General features: G+C 39.2%; 1 protein-coding gene across 2 annotated transcripts in view; it reads right to left on the bottom strand.

Annotated features, from left to right (window-relative positions):
• Positions 1 to 278: 278 nt before the first annotated feature.
• SYNPO2 (synaptopodin 2) overlaps positions 279 to 18,889 on the bottom strand; it is a 96,604-nt gene continuing 77,993 nt past the window's right edge. Inside the window, exon 5 of one of the 2 annotated variants that reach the window (XM_010170211.2) lies at positions 279 to 1,185. In XM_010170211.2, coding sequence (XP_010168513.2) covers positions 622 to 1,185 — 564 coding nt within the window. In that variant the 3' untranslated portion in view covers positions 279 to 621. The remainder of the gene's footprint in view (positions 1,186 to 18,889) is intronic. The other variant, XM_029085501.1, reaches the window with a different exon arrangement.

Raw genomic sequence — 18,889 nt, 5'->3', positions numbered from 1 at the left:
ACAGATATATTTTAACTGTTGCCACAGTAAAAATATTAATTGATTTACTTTCTTAGCTCATTTTTAAAACGTAGGAAAGAAAACATATGGCAAATAAGCCAGTGCTTCCAATTATATGGCAAATAAACCAGTGCTTCCAAGTATTCCACTTGCACTGGAACTTTCCCAAGTCTGGTTGTATCTAGTACCTTGGAACTCAGATGTCAAACATACCCAGAAAACTTACAAGAGCCTGTAAAATACTCCTGGACTTTAAAATGCCCTTATTTTATTTTTTTCACATTAACTTAACTGCAAGCACTTGTACTGTCTCCGCCTACATCCTTTCTAGATTTTTGTATCAAGCACATTGGTTGCCCCACTTTCATCCCACCCCTCACCCCAAGAAAAGTGTATTTTTGCCTTTTGACACACAGAACAATCTTAGGTTAGGTGTAAAACTGAGTCTGTTCTAGAGATTGCTAGTCCTGCAGTCCTGTGAAAACTGTACTCCATTCAATTTGCCTTCTCATTTATTTAGTTCAGAGATTGTCAGGCCAGCAAGAAACTTTCCTTCCTCCAACTCAAATCTAAGGCTTGTAGAGCTGGAAGAAGGGAAAATATGCCAGGCCCTTCAGCAGCTCATGTTGGACGCCTCCATCCCCTTGGCTGTGGGTTGTAGTTGGAATCACCTGTTGACAGGCAATAGTCAGACCTGGAATCCATGGACATCCTGTCAGGATCTGTTCTGGACTGTTGACTGCCATAAGCATACCTCAGCTGAGAGCCAGCCTGCGTGGGAACACTGGGGGCAGACAGGGAGCTTCTGCGGGGCAATACAACACCTGATTGCTTCCCTGCAAATAAGGCTACGCTACCACCTGGGGCTGGGGGCTCGTAAGAAACTTTTTGTTTCCATTCATCTGGTGGCTCAGGAAGTGTTTTCCTGCGAGCAGCTGATACGACATTAGCAGCAATGGATTCCTGCATATTTTGAGGCCCAAAAGCTTCATCCACTAGACCAAGAGGGGATCTTGCTGCTGCTTCCCAGGGAGTCAGTCTCTTGCCAGGTCTGTCAGCTGCTGTGTCTGGCTTGCTGAAGTAATCAGGGGCAGGCTGAAATACAAGAGAAGTAGGAGACATGGCTCGAGAAATAAATGAAGATGGTCTCCCAGGTAGTGATAATGAGCGTCCACTGCTTCTTTCCTGGGAAAACAAAATACCAAACAATTACAGTTATTAAACATCAAAAAAGGAAGCCCCTTCACTTCCAGACTGGAACAACAGACCCTGAAAGCATATGCCATCCTGGTAATCCCTTTTTATGTCTGTAGGTACTTTTTAATACTTTATTTTAGTGCAAAGAGAGGAGGTATTAAAAAGGAGGCAGAGAAAGAAACAGGAACAAAGACAGAGCAAATTGAATTTTTGAGGGAAGTAAATAGAGGAATAACAGGCTTTTACTGAAAAGGTAGAATAACATCAGCAACTGTGCAGCTTTCCCACTACTTAGCTAGTGTGCCTTGTTCTGAAAAGACCGTTCTTAATAATGAAAAGGAAGTCATGTTGTCACAGTTCTCTGTGTTTACAAGATTCTTTCTAACGTGCAGGCACAGCCTAATTTATTTGATAACAGACTCAGTCTAGGATATCTGTCTGAGAACGTATCTTTGTCAATCTCCTTTTAAGAAAGACATTTCTTACTCTAAAATTACTAGTTTTATCCTAGTTTTCACTTTCCAGAGCACAAAAATGAACACAAAAAATTATAGCAGTCATTCACTTAATACCCTTACAGGACGCTACTTAACCTGGCTTCTTTAAAAGGCAATGCCCTCAAAATTTCAGTACATTCCGACCCATTTATAGGAGCAATCCATTCATATTTGACAAATCCTAATCTTCTTAGTAATGCAGCACTTTGAAACAGAAACTGTGTTCATGAGAAGGTTCTACTGCAACAATCATTGGGCAGTGTATGAAACATACAGTATTTTCCCCACGCCAGACATGTGCTTTGTGTTACAGAAGTAAATGCCGTTGTTCTTACCGAGTAGTCTCTATATATATGGATCCTAAACTCATTGATTTACACCCAGTGATTCATATCCTGGGGTTTAAATGCCTTTAACTTTGAAATGAAATTCCAGGCTCTTTTGCCTGACACTTTCCTAGAATTTAATTCAAACAACACTGGCTTGTGTCACTTTGCCTAATTAGCTTCCAAAACTTAAAATACTGTGAGCATGATCTAGATACCAGACAACAGGTATCTCATCGTACAAGGTATAGCTTATCTAGCAAAGATTCACATAGAAATGTCATGTTTTATAGGCTTTTCTGTCACGGGTTCTTGACACATTTGAGAAACTTAAAAGACCTCTGCTTCACACAGGCTTTTAAGTTATGTTCTAATATCAACCTTGTATATGAGAGATGGAAACTGAAAAAGAAACAACTGATTTCAGTATTTTCAGTCAGTTTGGTGGTGCTCAGTGTAAATCTCTTGAAAAACATGTAGAGTGACACACAGAGGTTGTGTAATGAGAGTTTTGACAAGTCTCACAACAATGCTTTATAACAGGACTATCCTTTCATGTCTTAGCTATGACCAGCTATTCCCAGTTTGCAGTTCCAGAGAGGAAGGTCCCCAACATTGTTAGTCCTATCCCCACATATTTATGGCAAATTTTCATTGGGTTCTACTTCTATGCAGAAAAAAAGACTTCATTTTGGGCAACTTAGCTCAGCTAATTTATAAGCATCCTCACATCTGGAGATGATGAAATGTTAAAATGTGGCTGATGGGATCATCACACATAGACAGATCCCAACTGAGTACTCTAAGGTGGTAGCATATAAAAAGCAAGAATTATCTCTTTAGAAGGTAAGTGAATGAAAGAAAATATAGAACCCTTTTTTCCTATAGATGAAATTATATACTGACAAGAATGGATTAAAGTTTCTCTGTATATTCACCTGATGAGAGGGACCTATTTTTCTTTCATAACTCAAACCATGAAACTAAGAAGATAAAGTTGGACAGAGGGATTGAAAAGTTGATCAAACAGATCCACCAAGTTAGTCTGCGTGCGTTAACTGCTCTAGAGGGTTCTAGAACATTGTCTATGCTGAGCAGACAGAAAATTTACCCTTCGTTTAATGGAGATTCCAGTTCTGATTCCCGTCAGTACTTTGTAGGATTCCAGAGACGCAGAGGGAAATGATACTGTAGAAAGAAGTGTTGCATAAAATACCTGACTTTTCAAGACACTTAGATGAAGATACTGTTTAATCTGTCATGTTTAGATAAAAACTCCAGAGTTCATCAAGTTGCAGAAGTATCTTTTTGGCCTAACCATTAGTGATAAAGCAGGAGCTAATTTTCTTTGACAGTTTAATCAGAGAATGATGAGTAATCAAGTGTATTTCACTGTTTGCCTAACAAAAGGGGCCATTCTGCTGCGTTACGAAAGTAGAAGTTTAACTTGTAAAAGCAGAAATAGTGTAGACAGAATTAAATGTTCACATTATAGCGAGTTCTACATTTTTTAGTACAGGTGGTAGATCAGATTCAACAGAAAATCAAGATCATTAATGGAAAATAAGATGTTATTCTATGATGATGGAAACTATTCTGTGGATAGCTTGGTTATCATGTAAGGCAAGAAAGGGAATTTGCAGAATAGAGCTAAAATGACCTCATAGAAAAAAACTTCTGTATGGATCAAACAATGCAGTATACAGGAACTAGCACAGAGTTTTGAGAACCAGATTCAGGGATGAGTGTTTTACTGGCTTGAGAATCTCCTATGTCCTTCATTTGGAAGAACTCAATGAACAAGTGTTTGTACTTCAAATCATCAGTGAACAAGTGTCCGTACTTCAAATCATATCTATCCACAGCACCTGTGATGTCATGCAAATCATCAATTCAGCATGTAAGGGTTGTTGTAGAAAAAGCAGAATCTCAAATACTGATAATCTGGAGAATATTATTATATCTTTTGAATTGGTCCTTATGGGAAAAAAAAATCAAACAATGCAAAATACTTTGTCTATGGAAGATTTTAGTCTCATAGGCAAAGAAAAGCCTTTTCTCCATTTTGGTATGAGGTTCTGCTGAGTTTATTAGCTTTTGTGCAGCGTGGGTCTGTATTTGGCTAGAATGTTAGGTCTTGCAGCAAGATATGCAGTCAACAAGCTGGAACATCAGTAATACCTTGGGAGTGTGAGTTTGGTTGTACTAAAATTCCTCGTATTCCATTTTTTGTTTTGTTTTTAACTTTAGTCAGGCTCTCAGGGATAAAAGGACCAAGTAAGAATTCAAATAGTTCATACTGTCTCAGGAGGTGAAGAATGTTTCATTATGTAAGGATGGCTTTCCTTGACTCTGAACAGGATTACCCAGTGGTCACTCTGTTAGATTAAAACATCTGTGATAAATTTTTCCAGTGGAATTAAAAATTGTAACAATTTACCTGTCCAGTGAGAGATTGTGACAATTTATCTGGAAAAATATATTAGAAGTTGATAAATATTCTCTTTGTCTACCTTGGAAGCCCAAGATAAGAATAGTTATTTGAAGTCTTGTTCATTTTGCCAAAGTACAATTTGAAAGCACCAGCTTTCAATTGGCCAGAGTGGCTTATGCTTTTTTTTTTCCATTGGTCTCCTGGATCTAACATATTTATGGACATTTCTAGACTTCATCTTAATAGCCATCATCTGAGAGACAGGTTATCTGAAGAATGCCCCAATGGGCCACTTTGTTAAGTGCTAACTATCTTGTTTGGAGCCTAGATACATTAGATACAGTGAATACATTCAGTATCACTGAGGATAATCAGTGATTATTTCCTTCTAGATGATTGTTCAACCCACATCCAAATCACAGCAACAAAGTTCCTGCTGCAAGATCGAACTGTCAAACTATGGTACTGTCAGCTGGATGATTCTCATCTGTAGGCAGTTCTTTAGCATACATAGTCCTGTTTTGACATTCCTGGACCAATTAAATTCTTCTCCTTTCCCACATGGTAGCTTCTATTTAGATACAGTTCTGATAAAAGACTGGTTTTTAACTTTAAAATTCTAAAATGTGAAATTACCTATCTATTTCTGCTAAATTTGGTAAAGTAAGGACTAATCTTCCATGAAGGAAGGACTGAACAGTGTGTGCTTTTAACTAACAGCTGTCTTTTTGGATTGTAAGAGGACAGTATCTGCAAGGGCAAAAAGTGTTCCAGATGATTAACCTGGAAAAAGGCTGAAATATATGGGAAGAACTTTGTCCATTCCATAAGAGTCTGAAGGAATTTGAGGAAGAAAAGAGAGAGCCCCACTTACTAACTTCAGTTATAATGCTGTGTCTGGCTGTCTGGCTTTCAATGGAGAAGAAGAGTGGACTAATGGTTTTTGAAGGAAGAGGCTATTGATAGAAGAAGGTGGCTAAATTCTCTACATTTCCCAAAGAGAAAAAGTCATAACTATGCTAAAGGTGGACAGAAGAGGGTTTGAAGACTCAGAAGATCCAAGATGGTGAAAATATATTTGGCTAAAGTGAGCCTTAGTTATTTTGAATTACATTTTTTCTAAAATAGATAGCAGTTGTAATCATCATATACAGTCCCATAAGCTCAAAGATAAGGAAACAAAATTTTATATTAATTTTATTTTTAATAAGTCTAGGAAAATTAAATGACAGTTTGGGCCTGGAACAACTCTACGAAGTTTTATAAAGTGAAGCAATTATAAACCTTTGGATTGAGGGGAATATTTTTCTAATTTTCATGTCTATTTCACAGAAAATCATAGAATCATATATTATTATTTGGAAAGGACCCACAAGGATCATTGAGTCCAACTCCTGTCCCTGCATAGGACAATCCCAACATTCAGACCATGTGTCTGAAGGCCTTGGCCAAATGCTTTTTGGAATATTGTCAGGCTTGGTGCCATGACCACCTCCCTGGGGAGCCTATTCCAGTGCTCCACCACCCTCTGGGTGAAGAATCTTTTCCTCATGTCCAACCTAAACTTGCTTTGGCACATTTTCCTGCCATTTCCTCTGGTCCCATTATTCAGCGCCTGCCCCTCCTCTTCCCCTTGTGAGGAAGTTCTAGACCACAATGAGATCTCCTCTCAGTCTCCTCTTCTCCAGGCTGAACAAACCAAGCAACTTCATCCTCTCCTCATACAGCTTCCCCACTAAGCTCTTCACCAATTTTGTGATCCCTCCTCTGGACACTCTTTAGCAGCTTTAGATCCTTTTTGTCCTGTGGCACCCAAAACTGCCCCCAGTACTGGAGGTGAGGCTGCACCAGTGCAGAGCAGAGCGAGACGATCCCCTCCCTCTCCTGGCTTGCAGTGCAGTGCTGGATGCACCCAGGACACGGTTGGCCCTCTTGGCAGCCAGGGCACATTGCTGGCTCATGTTCAACTTGCCATCAGCTAGAACCCCCAAGTCCCTCTCTGCAGGGCTCATCCCTGGAAGCAAATGTTATGTTCAGTATGCCATCATGCCTCAGCATTTACCTCAGAGAGGAGGAATTCAGTCTCTAAGCCTGCTGACTGCTAAGATTGGTATGGTAGTACCTCTTGCAATCAAAGCAATCCAACAGCACCCTGCACAGCAGATTTTTGTACATTGCATAGTGAATACTTTTGCAATAATTATTGTGTTAAAAAATAGAATATTTCCATCTACCTCAACTTTATTCTGAAATGGAATAATGTTTGACTTCAGAATATATATCACACATTTTTTCACACTCTGTGGTAAATAGGTTTGAAGCACTTGTAGAAAAGCATGATTTTGTTAAAGTACAAGTGTGTCTCAAATGCAGGAACTGAGAGATGATCAATATTGCCTTGTTTTCATTGCAGTTCATTTTTGTTATTGGTAGTGGTGTTCCTAGACTGAAAGTCTAGGTCTGAACATTTCTAAATTCAAAGCAGATCTGTATTTGATATTCATATACTGATTTCTGTCACTACTTTGGTGTTCAGCCCCTTCAAACTAACAAACACAAACTTAAGGCAACATTTAGTAACTAAAAATCATCATTCATTTACCAGACAGCAGCAGCCAGGCATAGCGATACTTCTGCTATTTTCCCTAAATATTTAATTTTTGGAGATATATCTTTTGACAAGCGTGTACTAAAAAGAATGCACAAAACTCAGATCATAAGTAAGACAGTGGGAAATACGAAGTGCAAATAGAGAATAATTATTCTATCCTCTGTCTCCATTAAGCAACAAGAACATCAGAAAAAGAGAGGTAGAGATTTTCCATTCTTCTTCCCATAAATCAAGGGAGAAAGGAGAGTGATGTGCTGCCAGAATTATTACATTATCACATATTGTAGTACTGTAATCTTGTTGTAAAACATTCATTCTGATACCCTACCAGCACTCAAAGAATTATGCTGCAAAACAAACCAAAACCCTATACAGTGATTAATTTGTTCTTTTCTGTTGCCTCGTGTGAACATTTTCAGAGGGAAAGATCTTTTCTAGAACAATTATTGAGGAGAAAGTGATTCTTAGATGTCAAGAAGAGGGAAGCCACCTCTCTGGGCAGCCCATTCCAGTGCCTGGTGACCCTTTCAGTGAAGAAATTTTTCCTGACACCCAATCTGAACCTCCCTTGGTGCAACTTGAGGCCATTTCCTCTTGTTCTGTCACTAGTTACCTGGGAGAAAAGACACACACCCACCTCGCTACACCCTCCTTTCAGGTAGTTGTAGACAATGATAAGGTCTCTCCTCAGCCTCCTCTTCTCCAGGCTAAACAACCCCAGTTCCCTCAGCAGCTCCTCATCAGACTTGTTCTCCAGACCCTTCACAGGCTTCGTTGCCCTTCTCTGGACCTGCTCCAGCACCTCAATGTCCTTCTTGTAATGAGGGGCCCAAAACTGGACACAGTATTCAAGGTGTGGCCTCACTAGTGCCGAGTACAGGGGAAGGATGACCTCCCTGGTCAAGTCCTTTTTATTTGTCAAAGTGAGATATTAGAATTAGGCCTTTGGTACAGAAAAATGCCTACATGGGAAGGAAACGTAAGAGTGCTGCTAACCTGTCGTAAATTAGTTATTCAGTTAGCTCAGTTTGCACCTGTGGAAATGAGAGAAAATCAGTGCTTTCCATTATCAGTTAGTCTTTATCCATATACGATTATCAGAGTACAATACAGTTATGCCTGTAAAGCAAATGCCTGAAACTTTTTTGGCCATAGGAATCTTAGCTTTCCTGGGAATAGATAATTTCTTGTAAGGAAGAATATTTGCTGCCACCTTCTGGATTTTCCTATTACACAGCTTGGAGGAAGGTCTTAGAAGATGAAACCTTGTGAATGAACATGTGAAAAACAAGTGCAAAGGTGGTCCTAGTTTCTGACCTTACTATTTTGTATGAACATAGAAAGGCTTTTAAGTTGATAAAAATAAGGGCTGATGATATTTTTTTATAAAATAATTTTAAAAAAATAGTTATATTGTAATACTTGAAGGTGATGGCACTAATGTTGCTGACCATATCCAAACTAAAAGATAAATTATCCAGTTCCTAGTAATTTTCTTACCAAATCTTTCAAACTGAAATTTGCAGTCTTAATTGTTTGGGGTTTTTTTCTTATTTACTTAATCCCAAATGATCCAGCCATTTCAGATGCATGTCAACCAAATGAACCTATGTAGTTCAACCATTTCAAAGAGTGAGAGCAGGGGAAAATGCGTGTCAATGACAAAAATTCTAGCATCCTTTTCCTTGAAAATTGGTGCCACTACAGGCTTTCGAATTCGTTTGAGACTAGTCTTTATATCTAAAGTGTTTCATGTTTCCATGCAAACTTGCCTGTGTGTATTCAAGCTGAGAGCCTTATGCAAGCTCAGGAGGAACACCTTGCTTTTTACAGCCCGTGCCTGAGAACGCTGTTAACAGCGGTAATATTCTGTTAGGCAGGAGGGTGTTATTCGTTATTACAGGTCTAAGCTGCTGTAAGGTGTGATGTCTTTGGACAAGGAGACTGTCCTTGTGCTGGAGGATGAAGCCAGGCTCTTCCCAGTGATGCCCAGTGGTAGGACAAGGGGCAATGGGTGTGAGCTGGAACACAGGAGGTTCCGCTTAAACTTGAGAAGAAACTTCTTTACGGTGAGGGTGGTGGAGCCCTGGAACAGGCTGCCCAGGGAGGTTGTGGAGTCTCCTTCTCTGGAGACATTCAAAACCCACCTGGACGCCTTCCTGTTTAATCTCGTTTAGGTTCCTGCTCTGGCAGGGGTATTGGACTAGATGATCTTTTGAGGTCCCTTCCAATCCCTGACATTCTGTGATTCTGTGATTTCTCTGCCCATCTAAACTGCAGGCTATGTGTACCCCCACAGGCTGGAGAAGTCACTGGGGTGTTCCACAGCTCCTGCACTGCCTGCTCAGCTGGGTTTTCAGTCACAAAAAGGCAGTGCATGCAGGTGTGTGGTGCATACCCATGTCTCTTCACACCATCGGGTTCAGATCTGAGGATGCACGCTCACTGGTCAGGACTGAGATGCACTACAGAGCACAGCTGCCCATTGAAGAGCCCTAGAGCTCCTGTCCATTGGGCCCAAGCAGCCCAAAGGGGAGAACATCTGATTTGAATACAGGGGAGCAAGAAGCAGACTTTCAACAGAGTAGTTGAAACAGACAAGGGAAGGACAGAGAAGAAACTGGACAAAGCAAAACCAGGAGCTGATAGTTGATACAGAAGGAAAATGTGCATTCAGCACTGGGTTGGAGGGTGATGAGACCTAGGACCTAATGGCCAAGGTTCCTGACCTTGGTTGAGAAGCTTAAGGAATGGAAAATTGCCTTGTGTAGCTCACAATGAGGCTATGATGAGGAGACCAGGAAAAGAAAAAGATGCAGAAATGGGGCAAGGAAGGTACATTTGGGGAAAAGAACCTGTGCCCATGACTATATATTTTCTTCTAGAGTTCCTGGGGAACTCCAGAGGGATGGATTTTGTCCTTTCTCTGCTGTCAGAAGACTGTGAAGCCCCATTGGAAATGTGTCATCCTACCAGTGCTGATTCACAGGTGGGATGTCAACAGGCATTTGCTGCCAATTACTGAAGCAGTGTGATGGCAGTTGTCTGTGGTGGTTCAAGCCATGCTGGAGGACCCTGTTTGTTAAAGTATACTATGTGATAGTATTCCAGGGTTTGGTTTGTTGTTCTTAGAAGACCCTTGAGTCTTAAACACACAAAGCTACCTTGAAGCACTGCTAGTGAAGTTGGAAGATGAAATATTCAAAAACCATGAAATACAAGCATCATTGTCCAGTGCATATACATTTTGATTAAATTTCAGGGCTTCTGCCCCATCCAGTGCAGTTTCAGGGCTTCATCTGGGAAATACTAGGATTATATAACAAAGAAGTATATTGTGTGGAAGGTGCTTTCACTGGTTGGATTTCATAGCTGGTCACTGAGGGTTCCCTTTCTGGGCTTCCACCTGGAGGCCTGTGATCTGTTAACCCTCACAGACTGATGTTAAGGATCACATATTTTGACACAGTAATTAGTTCACGTGCTACTGGACTCTGAAGGTGCTAAGTGTCTTGAACTGGACACCCAAGGCTGCTGAGTGTCCTAGTATCAGTGCCGCACTCTTCATGCCTTATTTACTCATTTGTCGAATGCAGTAGTGTAAAAATGAACTGTGACTGCTGACTGACTTGGCTACTAACAAAAAAAAAATCAATGAGGAAATAATTCTGCATGAAGAGCACACTTGGAAGAGTGTACATTAAGTCAGGAATGGTGCTAAGCACAGAACAATGTCAAAACAAAGCAGCAAAGAGCTATTTGTCAGATGAGCAATACCATTCCGTGCCCTGAATTGCATCTGGAGTCCTACAGAAAAAAATAGCAGATGATGACATGATTACAGATGTTTTTGTCACACAAATGCCCAGGATGGTTGGATTAACATCAATTCCAAATGTCTCATTTTGCAATCTAAACAGTAGTGTTTAACGTTTGGGTTTTTTCATAATTACACATACGTAGGGTCAGGTGCTTCCTTCAGTACTGTTCCTGTAGCAGTACCAAGTCTGTCAAGTTTTTCTACAAAAACACCTCTCTGAAAGTAATGTTAGGGTGGGAAAAGTTTATAATTTGTACATCTGAAATGCTCATAGCTGTGCAACAGCGTACAGTGCAGGTACAGATTTACATCACCATAAAAAGTTACATTGCTACCTCTCATTTTGTGTAATCTTTGGAATTTTGAATGGAATGCAATCATGACTTTTTTTTTCTCTCATTTCTCACACCTCTGCACTTTCTGATGTTAGCCAAACAAGCAGCAAGGAAGTCCGTGGAAACCTTTTCTGAAGAAACTTGCAGCCCAGTTTGGTTCATAAAATATATTCAGGTAGTGTGGCTAGGACTGACAGAAATATCTGTACATATCTAAAGCAGTTTACTTAACCAAAGAAGATTAAACTGCAGGCAGGTTTTGAGGTTTTCTTGTCACCTGCTTAGGTTCCACTTTTGGGTTCTAGGCCTGAAGACCCTAGAAAGAAAACTACGTGTACCCAGATGCCCATGCTTTGCTTTTGTTCACAGTAATAAAGCCCCGTACCACCAACAACTTGCACAGTGAGACTATAAAAAGTAGCATTCTCACAGATCAAATTAAAAATCACTAGCAGTTATGGACAGGGTTGGTTTTTTTTTAAAAAAAGGGGTTTTTTTCACGAAAACTTTCTTTAAAATTTGAAAATATTTGTCCATAGGTCATTAATGTATGGAAACTTTTGCTTCTAATATAAATGTACTGAATTCTTAGCTTTGCAGTCAGTTAAAGCTCATAGTGAAATCAATGAGTGTTGTTCTCCATGTCACCCGTTGTAATCCAGCATGTGTTCCAGTGATTGGGAGTGTATTTTATTTCTGTAATGTTCCTCCTTTTCTTCTGCATTTCTTAAATCAGTTATCATAGAATCACAGAATGGTTTGGGTTGGAAGGGACCTTAAAGATCATCTAGTTCCAACCACCCTGCCATCAGCAGGGACACCTTCCACTAGACCAGGTTGCTCAAAGCCTCATCCAACCTGGCCTTGAACACTTCCAGGGAGGGGGCAGCCACAGCTTCTCTGGGCAACCTGTGCCAGTGTCTGACCACCCTCACAGGAAAGAATTTCTTCCTAATATCTAAATCCAAACCTCCCCTCTTCCAGCTTAAAGCCATTTCCCCTTGTTCTGTCATTAACTGCCCTTATGAAAAGTCCCTCCCTAGATTTCTTGTAGCCCCCCTCAGGTACTGGAAAGCCACTATAAGATCTCCCTGGAGCTTTCTCTTCTCCAGGCTGAACAGCCCCAACTCTCTCAGCCTGTCCTCACAGCAGAGGTGCTCCAGCCCTCGGATCATCCTGGTGGCGTCCTCTGGACTTGTTCTAACAGGTTAAAATCTATTGTCTAGTTAAAATCTATTGTTTTGGACATAGATGGAAACGTCAAGAGAAACACTCCACCTGTCCAGCAGTTTAGTCTTTACACCTATTTAGAAATGACCTGGTTACTTTCATAGCAGCTTATCTTTCAGTTGCCTGGAATTATGAAAGACTTCTTTGTTTTAAGATGTCTGTCTTAAAGACGTACAAAAGAACCAAGAATTCTTCTTTGAAAACACTTACTGATGTTATATTGATTACTGCACACAGGAAACCTTCATCCAGGTAGTCAGTCTGTAAGCATGGTTCAGTAAGTCATTTTTCTTACAGCTGAGTTTCCTCAGCCTAAAAGAATATGCAGTTTTTATACTACCACATAAGCTCGTGCAGGTTTCAAATGCACTGAAACTAAAAACAGTTTGTCAAGATCATTACAAACAGGAATAGATTTTTTCCTCTGAAAACTGCAGAGGATAAGAGGAGACTTGGTTAGCATGCTGTATAAAGAAAAAGTCCTTGCCTGCCTTACTCAAGGAAGCAAATGTTAAAGCCATGGAAATATAATCATACACTTAGTCTTAGCTTATAAAGGAAGAGTTCAAGTCTGCTGCTGTAGAGATCCTTCCAATATAATATTTCACTGAGCTTCAGGATTTTTCCTACTTTTTAAATCATTTGATAAAAAAAAACCTAAAGTGCTTCCTGTAGTAAGCAACTGGCCAAACTGGCACTTGTCAAACACAGCTCTGGAGTGATTCCAACTCCTCCCTTAGGTAATCACATGCAAAGGTAATGTTTACTACAAAGTAAGAACAGTCCTTGTCATGGGTACTATGAAGTTGTGATGGTGGCACCAACTGTGCCATGAAATTATCAGGCTCACATATTTTCCCAAGAAATCTACCAGCAGTGAGTAATTCAGAGCTTCTGAATCCACAGGTTTTTGAAGGTCTTGTCAAGTTTCTTCTTTGTATCACATTTCTATTTCAGGCTGAGTAGACTCATTATAAAATGCCAAGCTGTGTAATTAAGGTTTGCACTTGCCATGCCGACTGCCAAAGCGATCAGTGGAATCCTGGCTGTTTGACTTCAGGCAAAGAAAGCTGTATCATGTTTTGTTAAAAAGGCAAGACTGGAAGAGTGGATCTTTTTAGAACCAATTGGTTTTTATTCTTAAAGCTACGAAATCTGGAAAAGGATCCTGGAAAAAGAAAGAAGAAAGATTTTGCAAATTGTTAGTTGTGTAGAGTGCTGTCATTTCATGGTATTTCCCTACCTCATAGCGTACAGTGGCTTCCCCACAGAGATGCTGGAGCAGCAGAGCACGATGGTAAAGCTGGTCCTTTGTTGGGGTGTCATCCTGGATACTTGATAAATGCTCCTCCCAGGTCACATCAGCTGGTGTCAAGTTCTCTTTATAATTGCTCATAATCATTAATCAGAGTTCACCTTGGCACTTTCAAAAACTCTTGTGTATAGGAGCTAGCTAGGATAATATGTTTGTAGATCTGTTGTCTCTCAAAGCAATAGTCTATTGATAGGGCTTGCTTTTTTTAAAGCTCACTTTTTTCTTGGTGCTAGGTATTAGCATTTCGGTTCTTTCACAATATCTTTTTGTAAACAGTAGAGGAAAAAAATCACGCTTAGTGATGTGAGCACTCTGTCATCCAAGAGCGATGTAGAAAATTTCAACAAAGGCTGGAATTAGTCAGCCATCTCTGTGCAGAATAATTAAACCCTTCTTGCTCATTGTTTTGTTCTCTTGTACCTTCAGTATTTCCTGATCCTCTGGTAGGTATCTTATCCTATGTGGTCTCTGCTTTTTTCCTGGAGTTTTCTCCCCACTGCTTGGTTCCCTCTAATCCTAGTAGTTTTTTCTCTCAAAATTGCTGCTCTGCCACTCGGCACTAATTTTCCTGTCTGAACTACACACCAGTGCCTCACTTCCTAATTTTTGGAGCCTGCTGATACCTCAACCTCTTAGTATCTTTATTTCAAATACAAATTTGTGTGAATTATGAACACTCATTTTAGTGTGAATAATAACAGAACTCTGCCAAAAAGAAAATAAACTCATTGCCACATGGTTTCTGTGGTGACAGAAAAATGGGTCACTGCAGTTTTAGGGCTGATTTTGTGTCTTAAATCTTGAATGTGTTATGTAAAATAAAATTGGGTATACAAAATAAAATAAAACTAGGTATATAAAATTAGGTTCAGTGCAAGAAGACTTCAGACAAAAAATAGCTGAAACTTCCTTTTGGTGGCTGATCTCAAAGTGAATTGTCAAGGTGTCTATAAGAGAAGTGGACATTCCCTGCTGCAAGTCTTGATATGAGTGTATTATGAAGTCCGACGCCATCAGCCAGGTGCTTTTGGAACCAAGCAGCTTATTGTCATATATCTTAGCACAGTGGCTAAATTATTTCTTCCATAAGAGAGCAGAAAGCAAAAGAATAAGGCTTACTTGTAAGAGATGGTAATCTTTAGTTTGTAAATGTTCCTGTAGAAAAAATTAATTGAAATATCTTTCCGTTTGTTTCATGCATTATCTTTTGCTGAGCAGGAACATGGTAAGAGTGGATCCTCTAGAGAAGGGAGGAGAAGTTATGCAATTCTTTATTCAAGAACTAAATTTCGTCTTTTATTTTTGCAGCAGAAATTTTAACTTTTTTTGGCTAAAAGCTACTCATCTCCAAAACAGAACTTTTCAATGAGGTTTTATAACAAGAGGTTTATAACTGAATTAGAAATTGAAAGTATATAAACCCTTGACTGAGCTAGCCGTTTTCATGAAAAGGCTGTCTAGAATGTGAGATCCAAACTGGTACAGTATAATACCTCCAATACGTGCTAAAACCAACATAAACTGCTTAAATTCCTCCTTTAATGTGAACATACTGGAAGTACTGTTATTAGGGGTAGCTTAAAATTCACTGTCAAATATGCTTACGTACTAAACATAACAATTGCATCTTGATAGCCTTGTCATATTATATTAAAATAATTCTAATAGCTTTTTCAGAAAACCATTTACAAAAGCTCACTGCTCTTTCAAAGTGAAATTTCAGATGGCTCCTCTCTACACAAACCATTTTCTTGATATTTCAGCTATGTTTGACATCATCGTTAATTTTTAATTTGGACCCATGACAATGAACAGCTCAACTTTCCTCTAAGTATCTGCTTCGCAAGAGATTGCATTTTGGATAAAACTGTTACTTTAAGTAGGCCAGGCTTCTGAAATATTAATAAGAATTACAGACTTACCTGATTAGTAAAAAGCATCTTGAAACCAAGTTGGATCCAAGCACTATGCATGTAGAATGATGTGTCTATATGAAATTGAATTGAGTTGGACTTTGAATGGGATCTTCAAAAGATCTTGGCTGAGTTAAGAGGGGTCACTGGGGCTTTTGCTTTTAACTGTTATTGGTGCTTTAAAAAATCCTTCTCTCATTGCTATAGACCATATGAAATACTTGTATTTGGATAACAGCAAAAAATCCAAATGTGATCAAAATCCAAATTTGCAGCCTAGATGCACTTCCAATTCTTTTGGACAAAGTAAAGAGAAGACAGGCTAATAGCTGTATTTTTATATTGCTGTCACAGAAGCTGACTTTTTGCTTATTGCTGTGAACATGCATATGGTTTAGTTGACTTCCTAAGTGAACTTCTGGGTTTTGTTCAAAATTAAAGGAATAGCAAAATTATTTTAAAGGTGACAATTATGCGTTTCTGTCTTTCAGGTGAATTTAGTTCTAGACAGATGACTCAGGAAATTGAAATGTTCTGTTTCAGTCCACAGCTCAACTCTTGCTCCTATTAACTTGACTTCTGTCTTTCTGGTGAGTTGATTTCCTTTCCATGAGAATATATCCCAGCTTTAACACTTGCTTCTTCTGCTGGTAATAAGAATAATGCTTACCATTTTTTCCTTGGAAAGTGGTATGCCATATAGGCATATATGTGCTAAAAGTCAGATTTCAGTAATCCCCATATTTCAGACAGGATACTCGGTAGCTGGTGATGAATTCCAAAAGTTACTGACCTGAGCCTGATGTGCACTGGTGGCCGTGCTGTGTAAGCTGCTGTATCTTGTTAGTAGCCACGTGCATCAACATCAGCACTTGTGGTGGAAGTACACAACTGCTAAAAATCTCCTCATTAAGGAAGTATTCTTGGGGTAGTAGGGTGAACAAGTACCAAAGTGTGATTAGAATTTACAGATTTATTTTACAGGAGGAGACTGTGGGTAAAAGCATGTAAGGCAATATGAGGCTGACTGATTTTCTGTGTATCTCTCTAGCAGCACTACACATCTTTGTAGGGTATCTTTATTCCAAGTAGATACTAGTATCTTAAACTTTTACCTAAGTTAGTGCATGTAACTTCAGATAAAAGTTTTACTAGAGGAGAAGGAAAGAAGGAAGAATGGGAAGGGGAGGAAGAGAGGGAAGGGGAGGGAGAAAATTTTGTACTGACAGGTTAGCATAGAAAATAGATTTCCCCTAAAATACTGTCAGCCTGTACGTGTAAGAGAAGCAAAAAAATAGCAACCAAACCAAAGAAAAAAAAAACCAAACAGACAGAGAGGAAAGGGACAAGTTTAATGATAGAAGAAAAATACAGATATTGACAGTGAAAAACAGATAGAAGGGAGATCTCCAAAGGATTAAAATATTGCTACTTTCTATTTCCAGATAAATGCAGTGTAATTCTTTCTTGACTTTTCCAAAGTTTTTTCCCCCCTCCAAAATTTCCCTTCATTCTCCTGAATTTTAAGAGGGAGACGGATCGCTTGGTCATTTTCTGCTAATGCAGTCAGTATCCCAGTGCAAAATTTAAAGGAGAGAGTAGGATTTTGGAGGTCCAGAACTCAAAGGAGTGATTTTTATTGACTTGATTAGAATTTGACTCCAATCTGCTTTCTGCATGTAGAACCAAATGCATTCTTCTCAGCTTTGATTGCAGTTTGAGTTACCATCATGGGACCAAACTAAGGAGATTTTGTTCATACTGGGGATTGTTTTCTTCATTAAGATAGATAGTTCTACTAAAACCACTATGATAGAAACCATCCATAAGGTGGTCTGTAGCTAGCTGAATGGTAGTTTAAACAATATATCTACAGTTTCTGCCACCTTCATTTACAGAGTGATGCTTTAATCTTTAGTTTCACACTGGGGATGGATTTTGATACCTTTATTGCCTGAAACCTTGTGTCAGACGTAGCACCACTGGTGTTAACAGGATTGCCTACTGAAAAACATGCTAAACTATTCAAATATAGCTCCTTGATTTCAGCAAGTCTGTGTATTCACTGCAGTATTATACAGTAGACTCTTGAGAATTTTCTGCAATAGCAGTATTTCAATCCTTAGTCCCCAATACAGCAAGTAAAAGTTGAAAGTATAAGACCAGAGTAAGAAGATGTAAAGTCAGAAGAAGCACTGTAAAGCCCCAAGTGAAAATAATAAAATGTGTGCAAGAGACCAATAGGAAAACATGGTCATATTGATGATTTACTGTTAAGTACTTATTTCTGTGGCGTATACTACTCTGGTTGCAAGAATCAGTACTCTAGGATATATATATCCCTTCAGTTCTCAGTCACTGTGCTTTCACAAGAAACTATTGCATTACATTGCAGCTGCAAAACCCAGCTCACCTATCTGACTCTTCAATAATTTTGATTTACTGGGTTCAAAAAACCAGGACAGTCTTACTTGCTGGATTCAAGGCAAACTTTGGCTAAAAATATGTCTATACTTGGGATGTCAAATTTCCTCAAAATGGGAAATCTTAAAAAATTTTTCCAGCTATCTTTCCACCTCTTTTTTGTCTTCAGAACACTCCAGCATCTCTCATAGCATGTTCTCTGTGAAATCACAGAGGCAATTAATGATTTTGGATCACAGCTGATCCACATAGCTTACAAACGAAGACCCTGGCCGATCAATCAGATTCCTGTGGAAGGACCTTTGAGCCAGGACAGGTTCTAACTGAATTCAGTGGGGCTCTGTGCAGGCCAAAGGTCTATCCAATTTTACTCTGCTAGTGATCAGTCAGAGTCTAACACTGTATCTATTTTATGCTATGTTAGTAATATGTATTACTATTAATATAATTTAATAAGGCACTTTTAAAAAAAAAAAGTCCTCAAATCCCTAGGCCATTGGAACATAGTTGGGGAAGGGAGCAGAAAGCAAGCTCTTCTCTATTAGTTTGACATACCAGGGATATCGCTTACTGTTGTTTCTGTGGTAGTAGTCCTAAAGCAAAAACCTAGTGTCCTGCTTACTTCATACAATGGTATCTATTCATTTCAGGATGTTATGTGTATAAAGCATCTGGTAATACGCATAAATGTGCTAAAATTTGTATCTATTTTGATTCCTTAAAACCGTTCAAATATTTTGGACCCAGATTTGAGGTTGATAAATCTGATGGTATTAAGTAAGCTAAT

The sequence above is a fragment of the Antrostomus carolinensis genome, unplaced genomic scaffold (assembly GCF_000700745.2).
Source record: "Antrostomus carolinensis isolate BGI_N321 unplaced genomic scaffold, ASM70074v2 scaffold4206, whole genome shotgun sequence".
NCBI classification, from domain to species: Eukaryota; Metazoa; Chordata; class Aves; order Caprimulgiformes; family Caprimulgidae; genus Antrostomus; species Antrostomus carolinensis.
The sequence above is the reverse complement of the archived record's forward strand: the minus strand, read 5'-3'. Positions and strand labels throughout refer to the sequence as shown.